General features: G+C 49.8%; 11 protein-coding genes across 11 annotated transcripts; 3 read left to right on the forward strand and 8 right to left on the reverse strand.

The window, feature by feature from the left end:
- Positions 1 to 342: 342 nt before the first annotated feature.
- Positions 343 to 957, reverse strand: N7458_002242 (uncharacterized protein; the record flags this gene model as incomplete). The annotated part of the gene is made up of 1 exon (XM_056905625.1): positions 343 to 957. One exon carries the CDS (start codon positions 955 to 957, stop codon positions 343 to 345), a length of 615 nt encoding a protein of 204 aa, XP_056769732.1.
- Positions 958 to 1,630: 673 nt separating this feature from the next.
- Positions 1,631 to 4,285, forward strand: N7458_002243 (putative dynamin GTPase; the record flags this gene model as incomplete). The annotated part of the gene is made up of 3 exons (XM_056905626.1): positions 1,631 to 3,823; positions 3,886 to 4,018; positions 4,074 to 4,285. 3 exons carry the CDS (start codon positions 1,631 to 1,633, stop codon positions 4,283 to 4,285), a joined length of 2,538 nt encoding a protein of 845 aa, XP_056769733.1.
- Positions 4,286 to 4,951: 666 nt separating this feature from the next.
- On the reverse strand, positions 4,952 to 5,236 carry N7458_002244 (uncharacterized protein; the record flags this gene model as incomplete). The annotated part of the gene is made up of 1 exon (XM_056905627.1): positions 4,952 to 5,236. The coding sequence occupies one exon, from the start codon at positions 5,234 to 5,236 to the stop codon at positions 4,952 to 4,954; it is 285 nt and encodes a 94-aa protein (XP_056769734.1).
- Positions 5,237 to 6,520: 1,284 nt separating this feature from the next.
- N7458_002245 (uncharacterized protein) lies at positions 6,521 to 7,354 on the reverse strand (the record flags this gene model as incomplete). Its single annotated transcript, XM_056905628.1, has 2 exons — positions 6,521 to 7,247; positions 7,344 to 7,354. 2 exons carry the CDS (start codon positions 7,352 to 7,354, stop codon positions 6,521 to 6,523), a joined length of 738 nt encoding a protein of 245 aa, XP_056769735.1.
- Positions 7,355 to 8,300: 946 nt separating this feature from the next.
- On the forward strand, positions 8,301 to 9,823 carry N7458_002246 (mannose-1-phosphate guanylyltransferase; the record flags this gene model as incomplete). Its single annotated transcript, XM_056905629.1, has 5 exons — positions 8,301 to 8,360; positions 8,418 to 8,474; positions 8,558 to 9,318; positions 9,341 to 9,731; positions 9,797 to 9,823. The coding sequence occupies 5 exons, from the start codon at positions 8,301 to 8,303 to the stop codon at positions 9,821 to 9,823; spliced, it is 1,296 nt and encodes a 431-aa protein (XP_056769736.1).
- Positions 9,824 to 10,209: 386 nt separating this feature from the next.
- Positions 10,210 to 10,964, reverse strand: N7458_002247 (uncharacterized protein; the record flags this gene model as incomplete). Its single annotated transcript, XM_056905630.1, has 2 exons — positions 10,210 to 10,728; positions 10,800 to 10,964. 2 exons carry the CDS (start codon positions 10,962 to 10,964, stop codon positions 10,210 to 10,212), a joined length of 684 nt encoding a protein of 227 aa, XP_056769737.1.
- Positions 10,965 to 14,465: 3,501 nt separating this feature from the next.
- On the reverse strand, positions 14,466 to 15,080 carry N7458_002248 (uncharacterized protein; the record flags this gene model as incomplete). Its single annotated transcript, XM_056905631.1, has 2 exons — positions 14,466 to 14,889; positions 14,962 to 15,080. 2 exons carry the CDS (start codon positions 15,078 to 15,080, stop codon positions 14,466 to 14,468), a joined length of 543 nt encoding a protein of 180 aa, XP_056769738.1.
- Positions 15,081 to 15,700: 620 nt separating this feature from the next.
- On the reverse strand, positions 15,701 to 18,320 carry N7458_002249 (uncharacterized protein; the record flags this gene model as incomplete). The annotated part of the gene is made up of 9 exons (XM_056905632.1): positions 15,701 to 16,124; positions 16,183 to 16,209; positions 16,261 to 16,433; positions 16,487 to 16,668; positions 16,720 to 16,775; positions 16,825 to 17,315; positions 17,374 to 17,426; positions 17,480 to 17,830; positions 17,924 to 18,320. 9 exons carry the CDS (start codon positions 18,318 to 18,320, stop codon positions 15,701 to 15,703), a joined length of 2,154 nt encoding a protein of 717 aa, XP_056769739.1.
- A 1,064-nt stretch (positions 18,321 to 19,384) lies between these two features.
- On the reverse strand, positions 19,385 to 20,401 carry N7458_002250 (alpha/beta hydrolase family protein; the record flags this gene model as incomplete). The annotated part of the gene is made up of 1 exon (XM_056905633.1): positions 19,385 to 20,401. The coding sequence occupies one exon, from the start codon at positions 20,399 to 20,401 to the stop codon at positions 19,385 to 19,387; it is 1,017 nt and encodes a 338-aa protein (XP_056769740.1).
- A 1,415-nt stretch (positions 20,402 to 21,816) lies between these two features.
- Positions 21,817 to 22,583, forward strand: N7458_002251 (uncharacterized protein; the record flags this gene model as incomplete). The annotated part of the gene is made up of 3 exons (XM_056905634.1): positions 21,817 to 21,832; positions 21,896 to 22,225; positions 22,306 to 22,583. The coding sequence occupies 3 exons, from the start codon at positions 21,817 to 21,819 to the stop codon at positions 22,581 to 22,583; spliced, it is 624 nt and encodes a 207-aa protein (XP_056769741.1).
- Positions 22,584 to 22,903: 320 nt separating this feature from the next.
- On the reverse strand, positions 22,904 to 27,471 carry N7458_002252 (uncharacterized protein; the record flags this gene model as incomplete). The annotated part of the gene is made up of 5 exons (XM_056905635.1): positions 22,904 to 25,520; positions 25,582 to 25,739; positions 26,168 to 27,127; positions 27,182 to 27,335; positions 27,383 to 27,471. The coding sequence occupies 5 exons, from the start codon at positions 27,469 to 27,471 to the stop codon at positions 22,904 to 22,906; spliced, it is 3,978 nt and encodes a 1,325-aa protein (XP_056769742.1).
- Between the last annotated feature and the right edge of the window lie 489 nt (positions 27,472 to 27,960).

Here is a 27,960-nt window from a genome sequence, read left to right on the forward strand (position 1 = left end):
CCGCCAATACATAGTTGCGGTGCCGTCGTGATTCGTCAATGACTTCAGGGAATACGTCAGCGTGTGTAGAAAGGGCTTTTGCTTATGAATCAGCCTAGTTTAATTTAACCTCATGGTGCCAGAAACCAGGGATATTTTTATCATATACAAGGCCTACATATGATATCCATTCTTGAGATCAGCCAATAGAGCTTCTACGCAAGAATTGTCACCCACATCAATGATCATTCGAATATTGCTGTCCATTCTTTGATAATGCCGTCGAGGCTATTCCAGGACATCGCAATTACACTCGTCAAACCTAGCGCATACCTCAGGGAGCTTGCAAAGCGATCACAGGGATCACAGGGAGGAAGATCGAGATGGGGAACCCGCAGACTCCTCGATCGACTGGGGCTGCTTCGTGTAGTCTGTTACCTCCGGAACGGATGGTCCCAACCGCAGACGCTCATCGGCAAGCTTGACTGCTTCATCAATAAACTCCCGAATGCTGAATTTCTCCGCAAGGAGAACAGTATGCTGCAGCTTATGTATAGCGAGCACAATCCATCTGACCCCAGTCTGCTTGTGGTGGGTATCGTTCTGTTCGATCGGGATCGACTCTAAGCACGACTGGATAAGGGAGTATGTGATGTCGTTGGGTATCTTGCCTATCATAATCTTCTTGACCATCGTTGAGCAATTGGCTGGGTCGACGTGTGGTTTTTGTCGATAGCGCCACTCGCGGTCAGGGTTGGACTCGAACTTGGGAAAGGAATCGGGCTCGGGGACGTTCGTGACATCGTATGCGAAGCTGTCGCCGCCCATCGAGACCTTGGGAGAGATCACAATTGCCCAGTTATAGGCACCGTATCCCATTTTCTTCCGGTTGTGGGGGAGGGATAGGTCATCACGATGGTGCAGGGTGATATACACTCGGCGTTTGTTGCGGTTCTTGATTGTTTTATCAAACAGCATGGGGATCGTGAAGAAACGCTATGCGAGAAGTGTGACCCTATCTGCATGTCAGCCAGTTGACGCAAGTAAAGAGGCATCATCAGACCGACTTGACTCGACAGAAGGGTTAGGGACCCTGATGGCGGAAAAATTGAGACTTAGAGTCGTCTTTCGGTTTGGTTTGAGCAGAGGAGAGTGTAGCAAACAAGAGGAAGAAAGAAGAGCTGAAGGAAGTCTCGGGGTAGAAAAGGAGGATTCCTTTCTGTCCAGAAAATCGAGCCAGCCGGCTGAGTAGCCCTTAAATACCTTCTTCCTGGCCAGCTTCTCTTTCTCTCCTTCTCTTCCTCTTCTTCACCCTCCCCAACTCAACCATCTCATATCTTCCCTCATCAACCACTTCACATCTCTCCAACATTCCATCAACCATTCATAAACATACCCTTTCCCCATCACTGAGCGTTGCTCCGTCATTCAAGACCGCAACTGGAGCCAACCCTGCGTGTGGAATCTTTTCAAAATCTGACCTCTTATTTGAACCATCTTTCCCCCTCACCCTGCACCTTGTCACCCTTTCGACGAACATCCTCTCACATACTCTATCATACGCTCCCCAGACTATCCCACGTCCTCTACATCCACTTCGGATCTCCGTGAGAAACCCCCTGCTCAAACATACAAGTGTCAGGGCCAACACATGCCTCGAAGGATGATGTCTCGTCCTTCCCCACTAACCAAGCCCAAGGAAGAGAGTCAGGCCTCTTCTCCTGCAGGCATGGAATATGACAATCATTTGCCGGAGAGTATTCTATTCGTGGGGGGGCCGTCAGTCACGGCCGGTCCGCCACAAGTACCCAGCGGTTTTGACGTGATGACCCTCGATATGAGCGATCTTGTCAAGAAGATCCAAGAACTGAGTCACCTTGGTATCGAGGACAACAAGATCGCTCTTCCAAAGATCTGTGTTGTCGGTGATCAGAGTACTGGCAAGAGCTCTCTGATCGAGGGCATCTCTGAAATCCAAGTTCCTCGCAGTGCAGGCACCTGCACCCGCTGCCCCATGGAGATTAATCTCTCGGAAAGTAAGCCCGGTGAAGGTTGGAAGTGTGTGATTTACTTGTCCCGCCGGTATTGGTATGATCCCTCAAAGCAGGTGCGAGCCGTTCCAAGAAGGGCTCAGACCCTAGGGCCCTGGGTGCCCATCGGAGGTCGAGACGAGGAGGTCTTTGTCACTCTGACCGACAAGTCGCAAGTTCAGAACGCAATCAAGTGGGCTCAGATTGCCATTTTGAACCCCAAGACCGACTCCCAACTCTACGTGCCCGGCAAGAATCGCGAGACCGAGGAGTCCACAGCCGTCAAGTTCTCGCCGAACGTCGTTCGGTTGGACATTTCCGCTCCTGGGTTCCCCGCCCTGTCATTTTATGACCTGCCTGGTGTAATCAGCCAGCCGGAACATGATGATGAAAAGTACCTGGTTGGTCTCGTGGAGAACTTGGTCAAGCACTATGTCTCGCAAGAGAATTGTATTGTGCTCTTGACTCTGACCATGACCGACGACGCCACAAACTCGAGTGCCGCAAGGATCGTTCGCGATATCAAGTCGGCCAAGGAGCGTACTCTGGGCGTTCTTACGAAGCCTGATCGAATTTCACAGATGGAGTCCTTCGATCAGTGGAAGGAGATACTGGCCGGTCACAAGTTCAAACTGGGTCATGGTTACTTCGTCGTTCGGAACAACCAAGATCCTACCATCGATCACGCCAGGGCCAGGATGGAGGAAGAGGCGTTCTTCTCAGACCCGTTTTGGGTAGGACTCAATTCCCAGTACAAGGACCGCTTCGGTGTTCGACGACTCCAGGCGGCCTTGTCGACTATTCTGATGGATCAAATCCAGAAGTGCCTGCCATCTATTATCGCCCAAATCAATGAAAAGGCAGCTCGCATCGATGCTGAGCTGGAGACATTGCCCGACCCACCTACCGAGAACTACCAACGTATTCTCACTGAGAAGGTGACAACGCTTGGTTTAAAGTTCCGTGGAGTTTTTGATGGCGGTTCTGGATATGGAGAATCCATCAATATGCTTCAAAAGTGCTGGAACCGACTGGTCATGGACTTCCAGAGGGCTTTGGCGATCACAAAACCCACACTCATCACAGCCACTGCCTCGGATGTCGAAATCAAGCCTGAGCGCATAGACTCTGACTGCGAGATGCTCGCCGGCCCATCGCCGCCACGTTTCAAGCGGAAGGCGCCGGGCTCAGATGCCAAGTCGCCAGAGTCTCAACCCTCTGCGAATGTGATCACTATCAATGACCAAGGCTACTCGACCAAAGACGTCTTTGACAAGTGGAATGGCCCGAGCCGGAAGTTCGCCCTCCTTGAGATTCGAGAAATCAAGGAAGAGTCTCACCAAGCTGGTATCCCCAATCAGATTAACCCCAGTGCCATCGAAACTCTGAATCGCGCAAGCGTCAAGCACTGGGATGATCTGACCAAGGCTTTCGTGATTGCCACCTGCAATCTTGTGATGAGGGTACTGGGTATGAATCTAGACAAGGTAATTGCCCAGTACCAACAAACAGGGCTTTACCGGGAACTTCGTCGGGTCATTAACGAGTTCCTCACCCACCTCCGCGCCGAATTCCTGGATGATGCCATGGCCCATTACCAGATAGAGTACGAGAAGCCGTTCACAATGGCCCAGTCGCTTCACAGCGAAGCCCAAAAGAATGCCCTTCGCGGATTGATACTGGGCCGAAACCGATCTCGTGCCAGGGCTTATCTCCGCGGCGCCGGATACAACGCGGAAGATGAATCAAACATCGCGAAGGTCATCAAAGACCTTGCACCAGATAGCTACACTCAGGAGATTGAGATGATGGCGGTAAGTCAGCGAGTGTCAAACTTGACATTGAGTGTTTGTCCGCTAATTATTATACTTTGTAGAGCTCGCGCGGCTACTATGAACTTGCGAGCTCTCGTTTCTTGGATGTCATCTGCCAGTCCGCTTATGCGAAGATATTCTACAAGTGTCGCGATGATTTGATCCATGTGATCAATCTCCAGCTGAACGCAAATTGTGAGTTTGACATATTCACCATGAGAGAGTTGACTCTAGCTGACAGTCTACTTAGCCGTGGAACGGTGCATGGAGTTGATGGCTGAAGACCCGGAGCGTCAGCGGCGCCGAAGTAATTTGACCAGGGAGCGTGCCAAACTCAGCCAAGCACAGGAATGGATCAACTCCATTCACCAAAAAGATGATGACGAAGACATGGCCCTCTCTGAGGATACAGTTGGTGATGGTTTCTCACCAATGGAGGACTGGACCGATGAATGTATTTGAACGGTCCTTCGGTGAACATGTGATGATGTGTAGTGGAGTTGTAAGAGTGTGGAACGGTTCTGATGAATATGTTTGTCTTCAAAATCCTTGACTGACAAATTATGACCAGAGTACTGTCAATTTCAGATGTCTTGTTAGAATCTAATGCTGTCAGGAATGGATGTGCAATGAAACAAAAACCTCGGGCCCTTGCAGGCCACAAAAATCGTATTTCTGGTATCTGTAAAGGTCCACTCAGTAACTTTAACTGGACTATCTTCTATGCAACTTGGCAGATGGTGATGAGTTCCATGGCCAATGCTTGATATCGCAAAAAGTGTGAACGCTAGTCACGAAAAGCTGAACGTGTCGGGGACGCCGTATGCCTCAATATTCTGGAGGCTGTGTTTCGCAAACGACGGTACTCCGCCGACTCGGTGTTTACACTACAGTCATACAACGAATGCCTCTAAAAATCGAGATTATACGAGAGACCTATGCTAGGAAAGGCTAGAAAGCGGCCATGTCCGACATCTCGCCAGGCTTCGTAACAGCGATAGGGCATCAGCCAGCCCTTACCACACCAGCCAAGCCTAGCATGAATTCTAAAACAGGTCAATGAGACCTGATATCAACTAGTTCGCCATCAAAGGAGTGAACAAGCCGAGTGTTCTCGCTGATTGATGTCTAGGAGTACGAGTTCAAAATGCCGACCAGAACACGGTGTTCCACGATAGTTCGTGCCACGCGTGCCAAGGCATCGCTGAAGATCACCCAATTTATTTCCTGGTCGCTTGTGGATACCTGCGGCTCGACGATGTCTTTATGTTGTCCAGGACAAGCTCGTTGATTCGTTTGGGGGCTCGAGGCCTCGCCTGCGGAGCCCGGATTTGACACGCCACTCGCCTTGTGGCAGCCAATGCCGACGCTAAAGGCACTAGTTCGGTCAGCCATCAACCCCGCAATTATCATGTTGTTTAAGATGGTAGTTTTGAGCGAGAGTAAGTGTACGAACGCAAACTCGTCAAGTATGTTACCTGAAAAATGCCAAGCGTTTATGGCAACTACAGCTGAAAGTGGACCCGGATTGAGTATGCAGTGTGTAGAAGAACCATGGAACTCACAATCACAAACCTGCAGATATCAACATCAACACGGCCAGGAATACTGTCACAAATTTGCTAGGCTTCGTTCTGACCATAGCTATCATGGAAGGCTTCCTCTATCCCTCTTTGCCCCGTGATTATTCGAGACCGAGTCGTTCTCCTATTTTGTCTCGGGTAGCTAGTACTAGGGAACATCCCGTCAATGGAGGCAGCCAAACTCTCCATATCGCTTTGTATTTCCTCGAATATCTTTCATTCTGCAAGGCTAGGCGAATGGCCAATAGCACATTGTGGACTGAATGAGCGTCTCGGGCCGAGTCGCCTTGCCGGCGCCAACGCGACGAGATGTGGGGGGGCGCTTGGACTAAGGAGTTCGGCCTCGCCGATACCTGGAATCGATAACCTAGAGCCTAGAAATCTATAGTAGCTCTGAAAACATTCAAATGTATAAAAACAGGCAGATTGACTCGGAGTTTTGATCATCAGCGCTTCAAGCGAATCCTCAAAATCTTCTTCTATCACTTCACGTATTCTGAGAATCCATTTCATTCTTCAACATGGCTCCTATGATTGACCCCAACGGAACCCACGCTGCGTCAGTCGATTTCCGCGGTCCATTTGTTGAATTCATCGCTAATAGCCTTGATAGTGTTGCGGAGTCGGAGATTTTGGACGTTAAGTCTGCCTCCAACGGGTCAGATGATTCTACGCGAGGGATCAAGAGACCCGCGGAATTGAACGGCAATGCGCCTCAGCAGACAGAGGAACTTGTTGGTATTGCCAAGTTTGATGGTCCTCGGGAGACTCGATCCTTCCCTTGTGTGGTGCACACGCGATCATCAGCATTCCCCCATGTGAAAGGCGCTTTGCCATTCCCGAATGAGATGACCCAATTGATTGCGTGGACGGATGCCTTTGTCGAACGCCTGGGATGGCAGGCCCTTCAACAGCATGAGGTTGGTTCAGACTCCACATTGCCATGAGTCTAAAGACCGGTTCTAATCCCCCATAGAAAGCTGCCGAGCATGATATTGAGAAGGGTCGTCTGGAGAAAGAGGCGGCCGCTCAAGCTGAGAGAGCTCGTGAAGCTGAGAAGAAGCTGGGTCCTTTGAGTGACGAGAATGCCGACCTTCGACGGAAGATTGCTGAGCTAATGGCCGCAAATCATTCTCTTGAGATGCAGCTCGATATCTCCAGGGGAGAAATCCACAGTCTCGAAGTGACCATTGCTGAGAAGGAAGCCATCAACATGCAACTCAAACGTGATCTTGATGGCAGTGAGCATCGCTACATCCAGTTGGATGACAAGTACAAGAAGCTCTTGGCCCAGCTCGAGCAAGACATGACAAAGGAGGAGTTCAAGAAGTACAAGGCGGAGATGGAGCGCTGGATGAAGGAAGATGCCGAAAATGACCGCAAGCGCGAAGCTCTCATTAAGACGCTCGAGAAGGAACTGGCCGTGACCAAGGAGCAAGTCGTCACCAAGGAGACCGAAGTCAAGAAGATGACCCAAGAACTCGCCAAGGCCCAGGCTGAAATTGCAGGGCTCGGTGTCACGAACAAGGATCTCAACAAGAGGCTTTCGGACGCGTTGTGCAAATTGCACAAGGCCACCGAAGATTTGGACAATGCGCGTAGCCAGCTTGCTGCGCAGCAGGGTCTTGTCTGCAGTCTCCAGCGTACCAAGGAGGGTCTGGAGGATCGGATTCGTGCCCAGATCAAGCAACTGCACGATGCTCAACTTCGTGAGGATGAGGCACGCCTGGCTGTCAAGGCTGCGCAGGAGCACTCCAAGGCCCACTGGAAGATTTTGCAGAAGATTCGGGCTGATGGTGGCTGGCTGCGTACCAAGGCTTCGGATGTCTGCGACCGAGTGGCTTAAGGTGGAGTGAGTGGCCTGTCAAACCTATGTGTGGATGGTTTGAGGACTCTAGTGCTGTTTGTCTCCAGTGTATGCAATAGTGATGGTTAACTCATAGGACATTGTTTAAGTAGTTCTTTGGCTAAGTACAATTGGATAACGTTCTCGCCCAAAATAGTAGTTTCTCTCCCCTCTATCGTTCGTAAATGACTCCATGGTCATTTCCAAGGTTACAAACAGTATTCAGATAATAGATTGGAGAGTACGAACAGGCTTTATACACGGGCACTCAACTAAGACCGACAATTGTACACACTTAGGTCCAAGGCGGCAGGATGGATATACAGTTAGAAGATAGGGGTTCCCTTTTTCCATTCTCGTGAACTACCTTGGGCATTCCAGGTCTGGTCTTACTAAATTGAGTACCTCTTTACGAGATAGGCTAGGTTTATACAGTTGGCGGTTGATTCAATTCCAACTGGAGTGCTTCCTTTGTAAAATGCTGTTCCTAGCTCGGTATATTCACGCCCCGTGGCCAGCCGCCCAGTTCCTGTACAGACTCCATCTTTTTGTTCAAAAAATACACAAGACTGTCGGGTCATGGTCGTACTCTACCTAAAGGGGAACTATAGGTCAGTGTAGGTTTTATTTGGAGGTTTATTGAGGACCTTCAATGCTGTGAGGTAGAACCACTAGAGTACAGCTTTGTCTTGATCGACAACCCCCATGCGGGCCATATCGAAGATTCTTATGTCAGAGCCTTCAAATTAACTGATTCTGCGATAGGAAAGAACAATTCCAGCGGATCAGAGAAGAACTGTGACCTGCTTGGCAAACCCGAGTGTACAGTAGCTGATTTCCCCTAAAAGCGGATCTTCTCCAGTTCCAAATTCCCACGTTCCCACGTTCTCGATTCCACGTCAGGTGAGCCTCCCCCCCCCCCCCCCCCGCCCCACCGCAAGCGTCGTCTTGGCGCTCGGAGCTCTCAAACATTGACTTCGGCCACCTTGTTACCATCTCGAGTTTATTCCTTTTCGCAACCCCCTATTCCTCTCTCTAACAATTCATCATGCTTCAAGTGCCTGTACGGGGAGATCCCAACCAGTCCTCCACCAAGGCTGTGATCTTGGTACGTAACGCAATGATCGTCCAGCATGGGTGGTACACAAACTGACCAGCTCAACAGGTCGGAGGCCCTTCTAGAGGTACTCGGTTCCGCCCATTGTCGCTCGATGTGCCCAAGGTACGTGTATTCCTTTGATCCAATTCCTCGTGCAATGAATGGCCGGGAGAAAAGTCGGTCTAACCGTTGCACCCCGCATTCAGCCCCTGTTCGAAGTCGCCGGCCACCCCATCATCAACCACTGCCTGAAGGCGATCGCTAAAGTCGAAGATGTGCGCGAGGTTATTCTGATTGGATACTACGATGAGACTGTCTTCCGGGACTTTATCAAGGATGCTTCGACGGAGTTCCCCCAGTTCCGCATCCAGTACCTGCGGGAGTACACAGCGTTGGGCACCGCCGGTGGATTGTACCACTTCCGTGATGCGATCCTGAAGGGCAAGCCCGAGCGCCTGCTGGTGCTGAACGCCGATGTCTGCTGCTCGTTCCCGCTGGGTGAGATGCTGCGCTTGTTTGAGGAGAAGGATGCGGAGGCTGTTATTCTGGGTACACGGGTGACGAACGAGGCTGCGTCCAACTTTGGTTGCCTTGTCTCCGACTCCCACACCAAGCGAGTCCTGCACTACGTCGAGAAGCCCGAGTCGCACATCTCCAACCTCATCAACTGCGGTGTCTACCTCTTCGCCACCGAGTGCATTTTCCCCGCCATTCGCAGCGCCATCAAGCGCCGCACTACCCGTCCCCGCCTCCTCTCATACCCCTCCTCCGATAACCTCGAGTCCTCCTTTGTCGCTGGGGATGACGAGGACGGCGAGAAGAACGAGGTCCTCCGCCTCGAGCAGGACATCCTCTCCGATCTGGCCGACAGCAATCGCTTCTTTGTCCACGAGACTAAGGATTTCTGGCGACAGATCAAGACTGCTGGTTCTGCCGTGCCTGCCAACGCTCTTTACCTCCAGAAGGCGTTCCAGGCTCAGTCCGAGGAGCTCACCCCCTCCCTCCGCTACCATCGTGCCCCCGGTCTACATTCACCCCTCCGCTACCGTCGACCCCACTGCCAAGCTTGGCCCGAACGTCTCAATTGGTGCCCGCGTGGTGGTCGGTGCTGGTGCCCGTATCAAGGACTCTATTGTCTTGGAGGACTCTGAGATCCGCCACGATGCCTGTGTGATGCACTCCATTATTGGCTGGAGCAGCCGCGTCGGTGCCTGGGCTCGTGTTGAGGGTACTCCCATCCCCATCGGCACCCACTCCACCAGCATCATCAAGCAGGGCGTCAAGGTGCAGAGCATTACCATTCTCGGCAAGGAGTGCGGCGTTGGTGATGAGGTCCGCGTGCAGAACTGTGTCTGCTTGCCGTACAAGGAGCTCAAGCGGGTAAGTCATACGGTCATCCCTGCTGTCATTCCGACCTTATACTAATATATTCTTTTTCTCTTTAGGACGTCGCTAACGAGGTCATCATGTAAACGCCCCACACATTGAAATCTCTGACTTATTTGCTTCCAAAATACCACATCTTGTCAATATCGAGCGTCATAATGTTGTCTTTGCCATTGGATGGTAATCAGGTTGTTGTTCTACTTTCTATTCCCGTCTTGCCCGTTGCTAGAATGCTGCCCTGCGCATTGCAGAGTCATTAGAGAAAGGAATCTAGATCATCTACCGACTATCTCAAACACTTTTCATATTCATGACATCCAAGAAAAAATGTCCCCAAGTCACACCGCCATGCCCAGGCAGTCAATGACAATATCAATTCGAACCATCATAAGGACCACCAGCTGAACAGGAACAGGATCGTGCGAGACACCAGCATCATAGAAAGTGAAAAGCGCAATGCCATCACCCTCCCTCAACGATACGCAGCAGGATCATACCCCGTCTGCTCAGCGGGATGCCGATAATCCTCCCCAACCTGTCCCCTAGCAACCCGAGTCCCCCTCCTCTGCTCCGACACACCTTCACCACTCGAACCCCGTCTATCAGCCAACTTAACATCCCACGGATCCTCGCCAAGCGCCGCCGAACTCCCCATAGGCCCATAAGCACCCAGCCTGGTCTGCCGATGCCTCACGATAACATCCAGCCAAACCGCAGCGATGTACCCCGCGGTTCCGACGGCTGTGAACGTGAAAAGCGCCTTGTAGGTGCGGCAGACGGACAGCGCGGCGGATGTCACCCAGTATTGCGTTGTGCATTTTGTCAGGATTGTGCCGGACATGCTGTAGGAGAGGAGGGCGAGGGAGAGGATCCAGAGGAGGAGGAGGGGGATTTGCAGGAGGAGGGAGAATTTTGGGGAGAGGCCCCAGGCCCAGTTTATTATTGTTGTGAGGAGGGTTGTTACGAGGGAGAGGAAGGCGGAGATGAGGAGCTGTGTTTATAGATGGATAGGTTAGTTTTTGGGGAATGTCTTTGGTGGGTTGTGATTGATGCTTGACGTACGATCAGGAAGGCAAAGGGTAGTTTGTAGCCATCGGCGTGGAGGTGGAAGATGAATACGGCGAGGATGATGGAGACCACGATGGCGGAGAGAAAGATTAGGCCGCGGATGCCGTGGAAGGGGAGGGTTGGATAGTCGGATGGTTTGACGGAGGCTCGCGACCGCATATTGTCTGTATAATTAGATTGGATTGGAGAGGTGTTGACGGTCACAGGGAGGAGTTGGAAGAAGAGAAGAATGGGAATTTTGGTGAAAGGGGCACGGTCAAGTCAGTCATCATTCTTGCTCTGAGTGAGTCGAAGGAGGCCGTCGGGTGTAAACAGAGCGCTACATTCGATCGGCGGTCCACTTGACACGTTGGGCGGTGCGTGAAACCCGCTATTTTTATCGAAGCTGACAGTTGTTTTGCGTGGCTCGTTGCGCGGCACCGAATAAGATTAGTAGAAGGGTGGGAGTAGCAGTGTTTCGTATGTGTAGATTTCTTACTATTACTTATTATGTCGTAGTGTACAGTACGATCTTAGCGCTTGATCTGTCCGGCCTCGACCATGCTGGGTGGACTTGGTTCTTTGAAAGTCTCCAGTATTATATATGTCCATGCTAAGGTTCTGGCAATCGGTTTACAATATTCCAGCCGTTTTATCGAAAACAAATACAATTGCAATTCATTATAGTCCTTCAATACAGCATTTAATAACCTTAAACTATGCTACAACAAGGTTCGATCGCCGCCGGCAAACTAACTGCCGAAGCTAGACTTTCGGCTTGCCGCTACGATCGTCCCGTCGCGGTTAGTTGATCCTCGGGGCTCAATTAAATCGTAGTAGTAAATTTGAAAATCATGGGTTATACCCCCAGTATTGGTATTCCAGTCACTCTCCCCCCTCATATGGCCTAGTGGTCTATTGACCTTTGGGTGTGCCCTGAAAAGGGCAAACATGTGATGGGAATAGGTACAGGCCGCCAGTGTCGAGATATAACCTCCACGGATGGTCGGGCACATCCCTCGGCGGGGAGAGTGGGCAGGTGGGCATGCGAGGTGGTGGCAGCACCTCCTCGCGGATAAAGATCTTTTTTATATTTTTTGTATACTTGTAATATTACTCTTATATATTAATACTCTAATTAATTTTAATTATAAAAGAGTCTTTTTGAAGGTATTAGGAGGGTATAGAGTAGTGATGTTCGTTAGTGTGGGCTGACTCTAGATGATGTACTTCGGCATCGTGGGACAGCGATCGAGCATCGCCATGAAGTATATAGGGAATCAGAAGGTCGGGGATTCGATTCATGGGAGAGGAGGTTTCCGATTTTTTTTTTTCCCTTTCGGATTATGTTACATTTAGCTCATGGTCAGTCGTAACTGTCTCGATCATCCACAGAGGCTATCCCAATGATGGTACCGATGCTGATCAGTCCTCCATTGAGTTTTTAGTGAGTCGCTCTATGTTCCCAGAATAGGGAGTCCTTCTCTTGTCTGGTCATGGGTTGCTTAACGCCTAGTAAAGGTTTCCCAAGTCTATTCTCAAGCTAGGCCGGGATATCATGTTGAGGCAGCAAACTAAATATGGCCTAGAGTGATACCGGGAATATCGAATGATCGGGGCTAGCCTGGTTGTTTGCCATGGCCCTCTGAATATTGAGTTATCATCTAGCATGAAACACGGCTATAGTAGTGAAAGACTTGGGGTTTGAAACGAGAAGAACACTGTGTGTAAACATCATGGATGGAGTATACGTAGTTGCAGTCCAAAGGTCTTGACAGAGACCGTAGAAACAATCCAACCCTCCTTTCTTTTAAAAAGATTTTTGAAGCTATCTCTAAATCTATTCCAGATTGCTTTCTGTAACAACTTGTATACTACCCCAATTACTGCTCAATTAGTGACTGGTTCAGTCTAGTTTTGAAGGTTTATGGAACCCCACTGTGTAGACACGGGTATCACTATAGACGGGACTTCCCGCACCCCCAAAAACGGCAATATCAAAATATCCCGACAAGGTTACCAGTATCAGGAAGCTATTCCACATTTTTAGAAGCAAGAGGAATGCGAAACTGTGCTTGAGTCAGAAAACAAAAAGATGATGCTTGCACGATCGAACCCATGTTTACAAAATCCCACACTATAAATCCCTCCATTGAGTTCGAGCCCTATGTACCTCCCCAAAATGCTCGCGAGCATCAACCCGCCTCGGATCTCGACAACCGCCAAGTACCACCCCAACATCAACCTCGAATAATCCCAACTAAGAATAAAAAAAATAATATAAAAAAGATGCTTGTACTAAGGAGCCATGCTTAGTGGGGTATGTTCCAAAGATTTGACCTTAAAGATTGCTGGCTAGGCAATGCCGAAGATCGGCCACTGGTACCTGTACGCGACTGGGGAGCCATTCCCAGTTTCGACTATGGTAGAGTCATATACGCGCAGGTTCTTCGTACTCGCCATGTATGCCCAGGGGCGCCCCCAGGCAGCACTTTGAAATGTACACGAGTCGGGGGAGAGGGTCGTGCCTCTCAGCGGGATTGGCCATCCCACCACTCGACCACCGGTGCTAAGGTTGAGATTTTGGAACTGGAAGTTGGCCTTGACCCGTTCTTGGATAATTAACGTGGTGAATGTTTGATTCCTCCTTCGTCCCTAGGCTCCTTCGAGTTTTCCAGGTCCATTCGACTCGCCCTCCCCTGTCCACCCTGACCTTTTGTCATACATGGCCTCGTTCGAGGCTGGCTGGATGGGGTTGATATTGATATCGCCTGTTGGCAGGGCGCACCACATATATTGGCATATTTTTGAATTGCTGACTGCATCTTCCATCTACGCAGACTCCGCCCCGGTTGCGAGCTCGACATCCCGCATCGGCCGACATTACCTTTTGCCCAGCCATGTCACACCCACTCGAGTGCTGGACAGCACACTCACAGACATAACCTGGCACATGAATACGCTCATACAAAACCTTCTGCATAAACGGGGCACATGGACTCCGTTATCCTTGGACAACAGTCATGCAGTTCTTCCAGTTCAAAAGAGGCGGTTGGGGAGTGATCCCGCATTGGTTCCAAATTATTCCTGGATGCATGCTATTGGGCATTGTTTGCCAGTATTCGCTAATTCCAGCTTGAAAAAGTACCCAAGTCTGATCGGATATGGCTGACACGATCTTATTCGCTGTCCTCGATGTCGATTACCACGCATCCTTTCTCTTCTTGCATTGCCAGTTCTGGCAAAAGAGTCATCTAACGCCAGAATCTCCAATTGCGGGAGAAGTCGAATCGAAAAATTGGGCAGGTCATACTCTCCAGGTTCTGCCTGGCGGTAGCAAATAGACGAACAACAACGAAGTGATCGATCCATATACCGAATGCGGCACAATGTTGTGGCAAGTCTAACTGGGGTCGAGATACGAAACATCAGCGAAGATGTCTTCATACTGGCCAGGAATTACGTGGCAGAAAATCCTCGGCAACGAAGAGATGCAAATTAAGTCTAAAGAAGTTGCTTCCTATATTGTCCGTAGCATCGAATAGACTCACTGAACTCGCTAAAAGTCATATTGTTCCTATGTGCTTCGCTCCCAATCCACCATCCATGGTCTTGTTTCCTCCCGTTCTCCCCACCGATCTCATCGATAGAGCTTGATTATATGTCTGAAATGAATTCATGCTAGCGTCCTGCGGCCCCAGCAGCTAACGATGCATGGTGCAAATTCTGTTTCAAAGCTCGAAGTCTTGTCTCAAACTCGTGTGCTAGTTCTGGCGCTCTTTCTACCTCGGAAACCTCGCCAGCAGGGACTACCACAGCGCGCAGATCTCGTGCGATCATTTCAATTTGTTCATGTAACTTTGCGCCGAGGGTGGCAAACGGTTCGTTCAAGGCCGCAAGGTACGAGGACTGAATCGATTCTGCGTACTTCATGTAAAATTGCATGTTCGATAAATGGTTATGCATGATATCCTTTCTTCTGCGATCACTTCCGGGTCCTAATTGGAATTTGAGATAGATCTGATTAGATTTTGGCTTCGCAACGATTGGATTATTTCCACGGCGCTCAGTAAGTACCTTCTTCTCGGTTGCAGCTATTGTATGCCTCTCGCATTAAATCGGAAATCAAGGAACTGCTGTTGTAGCCATTGAGGGTGTAGTCTCTTATAGATCTAACATGGTGTTAATGGCCATTTGCAAAGTAAAATCTCGGTACCGTGCATACTCTGTGCTTTGAATTATAGACGTGATAGCAAGAGTGAAAATATGCTGGATACACCTTTCTCTATAGTCCATAACAGAGAGAAGATTCCCAATTGCTTGAGGGGCAAACGGAATATGAGCTAATGGTCGTATGTTAGTGGCATATAAGGATATCTAGATAAGCACACGTCAAGATGGACTTGGTCGGAATAAATCTTGCCTTTAAGTGTATCCGAGACGACTGTAAAAGACGTCGAAATGTCCTGATGTAGCGTGGTTCTTTGTGCCATCGTCCGACTTTGTATTGTGTCCCATTTCAAACCCAAGACCGGCCGCACTTGCTCTATCAGCTCGTCATTCCAGCAATGAGATCCCATGGTCTTAGTTGTATGTGTGCCATTCTTGCGGCAGAACGCGGCATAACTGGAGGTGTGCCACTAGAAGAGAATGTTATAGGTTAGTGTGGAAATAATGTACCAGTATTTGCTTAAACATACGGTTCTCCAATCTTGGCTTACTACGACAAACTTTCCTTTCAGTTCTCTCTGGAAATAAGGGTCCCCTTCCATCATTAGGTCAATTTGATAAATCCTCGTGGGGGTTTGAATTGAGCTCACGAAGCTGTAGCATCACCTGGGTATCGAATGTAGATAATATTTCATTCTGGGCGCGGGCAAAACACCCCCGGCCTGGAGTAAAGTCCTATTTCCTCATTAGATCATTCGATCATGAATACGATTTAAGAAAAGCTTCACACATGCTTGACGGAGATTTTGTTCCAACTGCTCCAACACCATTCGGAGCTCGCGGGCTCTTTCAGCAGTCACATGGTCACGGCCTGTCAGATTCCATTGCTGAATAGAACGCAGAAGAGAGGGCACTTGATTCTCAATGAAGAACAAAGCCGAGGCAAGTCTAGCTTCGGCAGGGACTGATCGGCAGTATGAACGAAGCTCCCGAACTCCACTGATGTTTCTATACTCGTCCGCAAGCTTGTGTGGAGGGTTTCCATATAGTTCATTACCGATGCAAAATATTTTAACGTCCTTGCCTCTGTGCTCTTGGTTGTTGCGAATCGCCCCGGTAAGTTCCTTTTCGACCGAGTCGTTTTGTTTATTCATAATAAACGCCTGTCGCCTGGTTTTGAATATTAGTATTCTCGATGTTGTCAATCTGATCAATGATGAACACGTACTCGCAGCGAAGCTTTTGTATTTCGTCCCTGAGAAATGATCAGCCGGCTGTTGAGTATTTTGTAAATTGGCTGCCTTACTCCATCGTAGACTCGGTAACAGCAAGCTCTGCTTTCTTGTGGCCCTTTGCGGTTTTCCTTTGGCGGCCGATACGATTTGCTTGGTCCTCGAGCTTTTTAATCTCTGCGTTCATCTTCTTCACGTGGCTAGCATGGCGATCCTTGTTGCGAGCAAACTCTTCCGGTGAAATGTCCTGTCAATCCAAGTCAGAATAACTCCAGTTTCAGTTAGGTAGAAAATTATTACATCTGCTCTTGTGCAAACAATTCGGACGCGTTTCGTCGCTCCACACTTCTTGATGGTCTCGTAGATTGATTGATTCGCGACACATCGAGCAATTCCGGCCACAATAAACACTTCATCGCAGGTGCTGGCAAGATATCTTTCTGTAGCCCGTACTCTCGCATGATTCATATCTCGCAATCCTACTGTGTGTAAGCTGTATCACTTTTACCACTTGGGTATAGAAAGAGCATTACCTGGTAAGTCGGCAAGCACCAAACCAGTCTTCAATACGGACAAGTCCAAGAATACCCTGCGGGCATATTAGAACCGTACTTATCCTCGGAAAAGGGTCATCAAACCGTATCAACTTAATAAAAGGCCATAATGCAGGCCCATTGTCATGCTCTGCGTTACTTGTCAAATTGTCCAGTTCATCTTTACATCTTTCCAAATCACCCGCGATGACGCAGTATTGCAGTGAGCTCGATCCTCCAGGTCGAAATGTCAATCGATCCATAGCTAGCTGTTTCAGCTCTTGAAGAATCTCAACGTCTGCTCCAGGACGCGAGAGATACTCAACAGTCAAATCCGACCGATCGGTGAAGATTGCCTCTAGAGTTTGGTGCGACCTTTTGCCTATCGCTTCATACTGTTCCCAATTTTCATCCCCGATGAGGCTCCGGTCTGTCTGGATGGTAGCTCGTCGGATACTTTGCAAAAGCTCCTCCAGAAGATCATTGACCTCGTCTTCGCTCATGAAATCGGCTTCTATGGTGTAAGGACGGGGGTGCTTTTCATCCACATATCGATACTCCATGGGCACAAAGGTACATGCGGCTCCTGCGCCACTCTGAGACGAACTTGTTAGAAATTCGTCCTCTTCTACATGCAAAAGTTTGAATGCATACCGAGCGTGCAAGACCTCTTTGGTCCAGGATTGAGTTGATAACAGAGCTCTTGCCTGCTTGACGATTAGACTCGTCCATATCAAGGTAAAAAGAAGAAATCACTCACCAGCTCCGGTTTCACCAATGAATCCGACAATGCGCGGTTCTTGATCCTTGAATTCACTGAGCTTTTTCGTTTCCTGTTGAATCTGATGCAGCCTGGTTGTTGGGTCTCGAGAAAGTGGTGAATCGTGGATGGTGCGGGCCAGCTCTTGAAGCTGGACTTTGATTGCATTTAGATCATTTTGAAGATTTGGGTCATCGATAGGATCCGGGGAAAAGAGATCATCGCCAACCCTATCTACTTCTTCATCCTCCTCATCATCATCCTCGGCTTCATCTTCATCTTCATCTTCATTTTCGAGATTATTCACAGGTGATGCGCTCAAGCCGGGCGTTCCCTCATTTTCAAGATTATCTATTCCCCGTGTCGTTGGAAATACTCTTACGCTCCCGGTTTCCGTATGGGATGAGAGTGACCCAGTCTCTCTGACCCTGTTGCCAAACATACTTGTATGACTGGCAGTAGGAATAGGCAACGCTCCAGGCTCTCGTATTCTGTTGCTCTCTAAACTGTGATCTGGCACAATCTTTGGCCGGGAACTCAGAACCCTGGGTGCCAAATTCGAGTCCGTGGAGGGGCCTGCAACTGGGGCAAAATCCGAACCTGAGAAAAGCCTCGTGCCGCTGATAATTTGTCCACCAAATATGAGACCCTGTGGATTTTCTCTGATATGGCCAGGAGTAACTGGTGACGCGGATCTAGAGGAGGCAGAGGGGAGCGCTCCCGAGCCAAGGCGAGATCCAGCAGGGCTGCTGCTCTGGGAATGAGAAGGGGTGAAGATGACCCCCTCAAATGAGGGACCTGTGGAAAAGGTGAAGTTAAATTCAGAAGATGGGAATCGCATCTTGCATAGTCGTCGGTCTGCTTTAACTTTGATTATTGATAGTTCATGAGTGAAACGAACAACAGATGGGCCGGCCCGGCTTATAAGAAAGCAGAAAACCTAGCGCTACCGGGGGGGGATGCCTGGGCACATCGCTTGTTGTGGAGGGGTTGACGGGATTGAAAATGCATACTACTGTCTGGAAGGGAAATGCTAGTATGCCTTGTCGTGCTAACTTGTTACCTCTGTAGCTTAGTAGGCGCCGATGTTCGCGGCGCTTACCCATTGGTTCTCCCGTCTTAAAAAAACGACTGCAACCCACAACAGCCAACTCAAAGATTACCTCTGCTTAGTTCTGTTACATATTTCCCATTTTGTTTGTCTTTTTCGTAGACTTCTCTGGGCAGAAGGGGTTCTTGATCCCCATCATGGCCCCCACGGAGGCAAGCTTGGTGGTGTGCTGGCGTGCATCCTGATCCCCGCCCGAGTGTCCTGCGATAGACGGGTGTTGTTTAGTGCCCAATCAAGTATATCACTAGAGCTGCAAGGTATTTTGTTTTTGGATGAACCCTTGAAACGATTAATGCTAAGCCCTCCATGGTTAATGTTAGGATTAGGGGCCCCTGACATTATGTGTACTATTTATAACTGTTTGAGACACAATTGAACTTGACGTTGAATTGCAGTTGCCATTACAGGCTGTTCGAGTAACGCAACCGGATGTGTATTTTATTTTGGCTTGAGTGTGGAAAGACATCAGCAAAAAGTGCCATCTACTTTCTGCATCCGAATTCGTCGTGTCAAGCACTTTAAAATGGTACTTCCTCAGGAAAGATTCTGGTCAGAACCTTATACCTCATCTAGTCATCTTTGAAGAGACTTCTAGGCTTGAACAGCGATCAACCATGGGATCTGACTAGAGCTAATAACCGTGCATATTGGAAGTTAAAGAGTTGGTGGGATTCTCATGCGTATGTATTGGTTCGCAGAGTTCTTGGAGTGATATTGAGTTGAGATATTATCCTTATACACAGAGACACCTTAAAGGTGCACGAAAGCGCTCTGCCTCTAGTCAGATAGCTATTTTAGTCCTTATTATCAATTTTCCCCAATCCAGGAAGCTTCTCTAGGGCGGCACATGCTACAGACCAAGCGAGGTCATCAGGATATAACGCGCTGCGCAAATAAGCCCAAGTCATACGCTGAACCATAGCCAGTCGTTCCGGGCTCTCATCATCAGTGGCCTCAGCAGTATCGTAACCCGAAACTCCACCCAATCCATGTTTTCCGTCTTTCACCGTAAGAAGCGACTTCGGGCCTTTGCTGAAATAATATCCATCGGCATGATACTCCGCACCCCGGGTAGTCAAAAACGGGAATCCGTCACTGTCACCAATGACTACGAGCGTGGGCGTCTTCATCTCCGCGTGACTGTGATACTTGAGGTCGGTGTTCGCGGCAGCTGGACCTAGTCCGTCTCCACCTCTGCCGTCTCCGGGACTTGCGAGGAGGATACCTGCTTTGATGCGTGGTTCGGACATGTCCTCGGATGATGGATGTGTGGGGTCGTTTCCTCGAGCACCCAGCAGACAGCTTGCGGTATGGCCACCTCCAGAATGACCAACGACTGCGATACGAGTATGATCAAGGCGTCCTTGAATTTGTGGGAAAAGTGCCTCTATATCATCAAGCTTGTCGAGAATGAGTTTGAAGTCTGTCACCCGGGACCGTAGGAACCAGGGAGCTTCTGGGTATTCATCAGGGTTAAGGCTGAGCGCGCGCGAGCTGAGATGAGTGGGTTGGATGACAGCGAAGCCATGAGCAGCCCAGAAGTTGGCTACTGGACTGTAGCCATTAAGAGACGAGAGATTGTTTGAGGGTCCCTGGCCGTGGGATAGTAGAATTATTGGGAGATTGGTTCCAGTTGCTGGAGCAGAGACACGAATGTGCAAGTCCATGATGCGTTCTGGAGCTGGAAGTACCACGGGGCTCAAAGAGATGACGGAGGTCGCATCGTTAATTGGGATCTTTGCAGATTCTCCAATCAATGCGTGATCCTTGAAACTGGGAATGCGCTGCTGGGTCTTCTGAGCAGTAGACATGGTGGTGAGTTTTGTGTCGAATTCAACGGCTTTTTGTTGAGTATTGATGGACGTTATGTTTGAAGGTGTAGAGGTAGAATTACAGGAAAGAGATATTAGAATACTTATAGATGCTGAATTGGAAATATGTTCATGCTCTATGTCCCATATTCATATCCTTAAACCCGCAGCTGGTCAAGAACATACCAGGCTGTCAATGAGCGGGTGTAGTAGGTGTTGCAAAAGCCGACGGGTTGGGGGCGAAACGGGAATTTAGTGTTGGCTCTGACAGATGTGGAGAATCAACTACTGTTCATAATAATTGGCTTGCAGAATGTAGAGAAGAATGACCTCGAATTGAGACTATTCGGCGTTTACAAATCACCCACGGCGTTAGGGTTTTGGCACGGAACCCAGTCATGACGCTAGTGCTGTCACGATATTCTGCAAGGCATGTTAAGTAAGATGTGTACAAATAGCGAATTGCACGTTTAATTTCATATAGTTACTATCATTTCGCTCTGTATTCACTGATGACCCTCTTATTGGAATTTTGGAGCTTCAAAGTACGCTCAATGTGTCCGCAGTATGAGCTACATGGAGAGAGCTATATTCCTTGGCGACACGAGGCTGCACCGCGAGTCCCACAGCTGACTGACCTCTTGAGTCACTAACTTCCTTCGGGCTCTAACTGGCGTCCTCTGTAAGCTTATGCTCGAATCTTCATACCGCTTGGCAAGTAAGTATCGTAGTTTCCTCAATCCACAAAGTGTGGGTAAATGTATGAAGACTCGTCCAAAGATGGTCGTCGTCCACACTTATAACAAATTCTAAAAGAGCCTCTGCGGAGTTGCATTTCACTAGATTGCTAATAGCCTTCATGCTTGAAAATTAAAGCTCGAGAGCAAGCAACGCCGGCAGATTAACTGGTTAAGCTCCATTATTGGCCATCGGGGTTTAGCTGTTCGCGGGTCATATACTGCATTACACTATTGTATGTAGAGAAAAATATAACCATGCGAGTCTTATTCTGCAAGAGATGGTATTTGCGTAGTTCTGATCTTCGAAATAATTCAAGCATAACTTACTAGAGTACAGACAAGAAGCTCAACTTTAAAGCCAGCAGAAGCTTCGTGGGATGCCGCCACACGGCCCAATCAATCCCCGCGCCGCGTTATCGCTCTGCTGCCTCCGATACAGCTATTTCAACTCTCTCAACCCACATCATCTCCGACTTCACTTCCTCCTCAATTGCCCACCGCATTGCGCAACTCCCTTCTAACCAGTCCATCATCAATCACCCAGTGTGCGACCAAACAAACATCCGCGTGTCACCAGCAAAAGGGGATCTCCCCTCACACCATCTCTCCTCGTCCTTCCCTTCACCTCCTCACCCCCCATCGCACCTCGGCCGAACGCACGAGGACTCCGCCATAATGTCGACTTACGAGAGTGAGTACCTGCCACATCTCAAGACTATGCAGCAATGCATCAGCTAACTCTGGCATTTACTAGGTGAGCACAACACCACCGACCCGGCTATCGACAACAACCCGCGTCGCCGTCGCCCGGACATGTCCACATTCTTCGCGACACTCTCCGAGATCACCCCCGCCCCGGATCACCGTCCCCATGCCGTGCCGGTCCCTAGTGATGTGAGCGCTGCATTCTACTCACTTGCAGAAGCCTTCGAGGTTATGCGCCAGCAGGCCTCTGCAGCGGCAGACCAGGCTGGGGACGGTACCAATGGCGAGGAGCTTCTAAGTCAGATGATCGAGTCACTCCTGAGCCAGGCCGACACTCCTCCTCGGGAGGTTGAAGGCGTTAGCGAGGAGTTTTGCGACAGTAAGCAAGCACTACTAATAATGTTTAACGTCATAGACGCTGTGCTGGACATGGACTGACCTATTCCGTGATATGAACAGTGCTTGAACGTGTCCCCAAGGCGTCCCTCAATGCGTCGCAAATCTGCCCTATCTGCAACAACCCGTTCCTGGAGGATGAGTACCCGCTTGTCGTCCAGCTGCCCTGCCACCCAACACACCTCTTCGATCTTGAATGCGTACGCCCATGGCTCAGACTGCGGGGCACTTGCCCTCTGGATCGTACCGACTTCGCCAAACAACTGCGGGACAAGGCTGAAGAGCGCAAGAAGCTTACTGAGCAGGATGACGAGGAGGAGTGGGATAGCATGTACGGTTAGACTGCCTCTGATGTAGAGGCCCTGGTCTGGCGTTAACGCATGAATGATGGCGCATTTCACGGTGGCGGATGAGCGAGTTCAATAACGCCTATGAAGACTACATACTCGAAATGAATGCATGATGATACCCACCTTAGTACGGCTGTCCTTGATTTAGTTCTGGGGATATATCTACTTGACTGCCTTGTGAAGAATTCAGAATCAAGATTTTGATCTGTAGATTATTTTGAACAAAACCCATGCTAGATGTTACGCACAATGCGCTCATATCACATTAGATGGCGTGGCACCTTGAAGAAGAAGCCCCATGAGAAGCCACCTTATGCCGAAGCATCTTTAGGCCGAATAGCAAGCTTGCCTGCCTGGTCAATCATAGCCTCATAACCGCTTCGCTCCAGCACGCCGCCGTCATCCTTGACCACCTCACGGGCCTCGAGCTCCTCGACCAGACGCTGGTTCTCCCGGTTACCCTCCAGAAGGAACTTGAGACACATGACAGCATGTTCCTTGATGTAGGGGTTGTTGGAGTCGAACGAGGTGCACATCAAGATAGCCTCCACGCCGCCATAGCGACGAATCTGTTCTTGAACCTCGGGGCATTTCCACACCAGGGAGGAGAGTACCAAAACGACGAGCTTCTTGAGGTTGCGCCACTCGAACTCGGACGGATCTTCAGTGATGGGAGGAGACTCGGGGCGGGAGTCGACGCTGCCGGCATGGCTGTCAAGTGGGTCTGCTGGGTCGCTGGGGTCATACGGACGCTCGACGGCCACCGGGGTAGGCGATGCAGGCTTGGAATAGTCATTAGGAGAAGTACTGCGGGGTGGAGGGGGTGGGGGAGGCACCGAGCCAAAGGAGAGGGAGCTCAACTGGCCCTTGGGGATGCTGGCTTCCAGCTCCTTGATGAGGGTGACCAGATCATAGACAATCTCCCACTTCACCAGCAAGTTTTTCCAATCGTTGTTCTCTGTAAGAACGGCGAAGAACTCAAGGAATTGATACACGCCCTCGTAGACGCGCTCCATGTCCCAAAGGTTGAGCGGGAAGTCCTCCGGCAAGGCACGCTCGGCGCGGATTTGACCCTGGAGGTAGATCAGAGCACAGGTCTCTGGGATGATGTTGCCTCGGAAGATGGTGAAAATGTATCGCACTGTGAGGATGTCCACGCGGCTAAGGGGTGAGGGGGTCCGCGGGACACTGCCTTGCATAGAGCCCGACACCGAAGCGGGAGAGTACTTCGCACGGAAGATGTGCGTGAGGATCTTGATCACCACAGCCTGGGCTGGAGAGATGATGTCTTTGGGCTGGCCGAAATCAGAGTATGCATGGGACATGAGCCCATTACGAAGAACCGCCTCCATGATCTGGACCATCATCTTAAAGTAAAGCTCATCATCCGGAAGGTCCCAAGCAGCGATAAAGATCAGAAGCTCGCGCAGTAGGTTCCGGCCAGTTTCCTGGGTGAGAAGGATATGGCATCGGAGGGCTTGCATGTTACGTGAGCCATTTCGCTCACCACCCTTGAGTCCGAAACTGTCGACGATACCCGCCTGTATGATCATTGGTAGGGCTTCAATTTCGGCAGGTCCCAGCACAAGGGGAATATCAGTCAGGAGGCCGCGCTGTTGATCGCCAGGGCGACCACGATAGTCATCATCATCTTCGTCATCGTCTAAATCTTCACCATCATCACCTCGGTCAATATCATCACCGTCCTCTTCATCATCCTCATCGACACTCCCGTCCGCGTGGCCCTCCAGGCTGTGAGCATCATCTTCACCTACGGTTCCTGCGTCGCCGTGATCGTAATCTGCGCCATCGTCGCCAATCTGGGAAGCTTCTTGCAGCCGGGCCATCAATTCGTCCTTGGCCTCCTGTAGTGTCTCAGCTGCAGACTGAGACGATCGAGGCATGCTAGTATCATCCTCCGTCACGGGCGCATCTACCGAGTAGTCGTTTACTTCGGGTAGATCCGCCCAGCACAGTCGCGGGAAGCCAGCCGTCATACTGCGATCAATCGTAAGAATCGTCTTCTTCTTGGTAGCCTCGTGCTCTTCCTCTTCTGGGAGAGCAGGAGGTAATTCACGAGCTCTCTCCTGTAGATCTGACCACCCATCAACCTTGGCTCCCAGGATGGAAGTCAAAGCAGCCCGGATGTACTTGACTTGCTCAGGGTCTCGGCCCATCTCTTGGATATCGGTCAAGTCTCGTCCCAGGATCTTTTCCATGTGATCCTTGATGTTCGCAAGAAGCAGCATGGCAGCTTCTTCCTTGATGGTAGATGGCTCGCGCGGGAACTTTGCAATAGTCTCTAGAAGCAGATCTTCGGCGGTCTGATCATAGAGTGCTCGAATTGGAGGGTTGATGACCCGTTCTCCGATCTTGACAATCGGCGCAACTCCTTCAATCCGAGCCGTAGAGTCCAAAGCTTCTTTGGGTTGGATGATGTTTGTGTCGGCAGTTGAGTGATAGCCGAAGAGATCCAACCACAGCACCATCTTTCGGTGTTCATTGTGCATGATGAAGTTGTGGAGGTATTGGAGACAGGTGATAAGAAGCCGCTTGTACAGGTTCACCACTTTTTGCCATCGCTCCTCGTTTCGTGGATTTGTTTCGCCATCGAATCCCCTTGCTGTAACCCGCACACACGTATCAATCAGCGCGAGAATTCGCTGGTCGAAGCCCTTCTCAGCGGCCAGGTTCTGCGCTTTTTTGGTTGTCGCAAGCAGGTTCCGCGCGATGGTGCACAGGTCGTTGAGACGCTCGATATCCTTGACTAACGAAAAATAGTTGTATGCAATGAGGTTTGAGGAAGAATGTTCCAGTGCTGCCCTTGGACTCTTCCATGCGAATGACTGAGATTCAAGGACCGGGATGGCCTTGGTGAGAACATCTGTGAGTCCCGTCCAGATGTCCGGAGACATGCCGAGATTGTGTCTTTTGGCGTAGAAGATCAGCACATGAGCTTTCAGAAGATACAGCCAGATATTTCTCTTACCGAACTTCGCTTTCCTGGTGCGTCTTGTACAGGATCTGCTTTCCAGCAGCGAGCATGTGCTCCAGGCGTTTGTCATCGATCATACCGCGTGTCTCATAGTGGCTCAAGGTTCCTGCCAGGATCACCTTCAGCATGAGCTCCGCTGGAGTACATAATGGCTTTTTCTCCGCCATTTTCCGCAGCAGAAAAGCCTCGACTGGACTGAAATGTCAACAGAACTTGCGGACTCTCACGGTGGGATGAATTAGAAATCGCGGCGGACAAAATGAGGTTTTACGGACATTTCGTTCACCGCCTGGCACTTACCGCCTACCATACATGGACTATTAGTCCCATGAGGACAACGGTCTCGACTAAACTGGTGGGCTAAATGTAGCATCCATACCGCTATTCTCATCTAAAAATAAGATTTGTACTTTAATCCTAAAGTGAAGATTTTAATGACCTCCCAATTTCGCCATCTGTGAGCAGTTGTGCACCGGGTGTCGGACCTAACTATGTCTTGAATTCTCGAAGTTTGTCGACTAATATGCATTGATATTGTCTGATAACTGATGACAAGCTATGTAGAGGGTCTCTGTCGGACATTTAGCCCCAGAGCATCTTTTAGGTTTCTTCGAAACCCCATGTCATAGAGGTTGTCTAGGTCTCTTATGCTATGTAGTTCAACCCACTGCGGGTCGATCGGCCTGGACTGATTGGGATCACCACGGTATGAGACTCGATTAGAGGTATCCTCCAGAATATAGCCTGCCAATGGTGGCTGGCCACCTGTGACCAGGATCTGGTCGCTTTGCACTGGCCACGGGTGGTCACTGAGATCCACATGTGAAGGTGCACCCTGAATCTGACTCCGCTTGGCCTTGAAAACGAATCCATCTGCCACATCTTCCTTCCAGTCGGCCCATTTAGCACTCTCGTTGGTCGTCATACCAGCCCAGATAAGGTACGTATGATAAGCCAAGAAGGCAACGGCCAACGGGGCCGTCATGAGCATCAGTAGTGTGACCGTTCCAATTTTGGGGTCTCTGGTGATCACGATTGACCAGACGTGGAGGTACATTGACCAACTCTTCATAGCTGCCTGTACATCCAGCGGAACGATTTCTCGCAAGGTTTGCCACAGAAGGGAGTAGCCGAGCAAGGTACCATAGATCAGCAGTATCGACACGGCGAGAAGAAGCGATAAGAAGTACTTGTAATTGTTGGCTCCAACGCAATTCATCAGCCACACACAATGATGATCATGTCGAGAAACACAAGCCTGGCATAAACTGCAGTGCTTACTGCGTGCAGGCTTGAGAAACTCGCAGGTTGAACATAGATGTCCAGGGTGGAAGAGAACACGGTCATAGGGGTAGCGTTTCATCTCTTCTGCGTGGTTTTCTGAAGTCACGAATGGTTTGGTGACCACGGACTTGTACAGAAGTACATATGGTAAGATAACGACGCCAGGGACCCAGAAATGATGAGTACTGGACATCCGAGGCCATGCCACCGGTAAGAAGAAGCCCTCGCCTATCATAAGCAAGCCGATGAAAAACATCTGGCGTTTGTTAGACGGGGGAAACTGACGGTTTACATAGCAGATAGCACTTACAAGTACCAAAGGATGGTTCTCGTGCAAGATATAGCTACCAGAGCGGCTCCATGCTCGGACTAGCCATCCACCAAGTAGACGGGAGTCGATCCAGGCGATTCCATTGGGAAGGTAGACCCATAACAGTCGATAGAGGAAGGCAATCGGAGTTTTTCTTGTTGGTGTCAATTATACTGCCATAATATTCAAAAGAAATCTTACCTAAAAACTGGTAAACGGCCGAAAAGTGCCACGAAAACGAAGGCCGAGATGCTCAAGATGACAAGAGCAACCGTTCGGAGGGCCCCCATGGTGGCATGTAGGAAATGAGCCCGTTGCCTTCTTTGATCTCTTGAATAGTGACCACAACGAATGTGAAACAGTCTCTCACGCCGGATAAGTTATTTTCATTTTCCGCTGCTTTTGGTGCTGCCTCGAATTGTTGTTGACTGGTCAGGATTCAAGGCGGGCTTGTCATCAACACGGTCACGTGCCTTCCACCTGGGAGACGGTCGCGCGACGTTACCCTTCACTTGTGCTTCGATTGGGCTCAACGCCTCAGTTCCTCGTGGGATTTTAATCCATTGTACAGATTTTTGGAAACATTCATCTAGGATACTTTCAATCAAAGTTTTCTCTAATCTGAGGTCTTCCCCAGAACGGCCAGGGAAACATGCGGACACGTGATAACGCGTCAAACCGTGATACCACTGAGCACATCGCAACCTGTCCAAAGACGGCTGTTTTTGTCTCGACAATTCTCGCGTCGTGACAATACTACCAGCTCCAGGAACGGCGGG

This window comes from Penicillium daleae (genome assembly GCF_028827525.1).
Source record: "Penicillium daleae strain IBT 16125 chromosome Unknown utg000002l_segment0_segment0, whole genome shotgun sequence".
Lineage (NCBI taxonomy): Eukaryota > Fungi > Ascomycota > Eurotiomycetes > Eurotiales > Aspergillaceae > Penicillium > Penicillium daleae.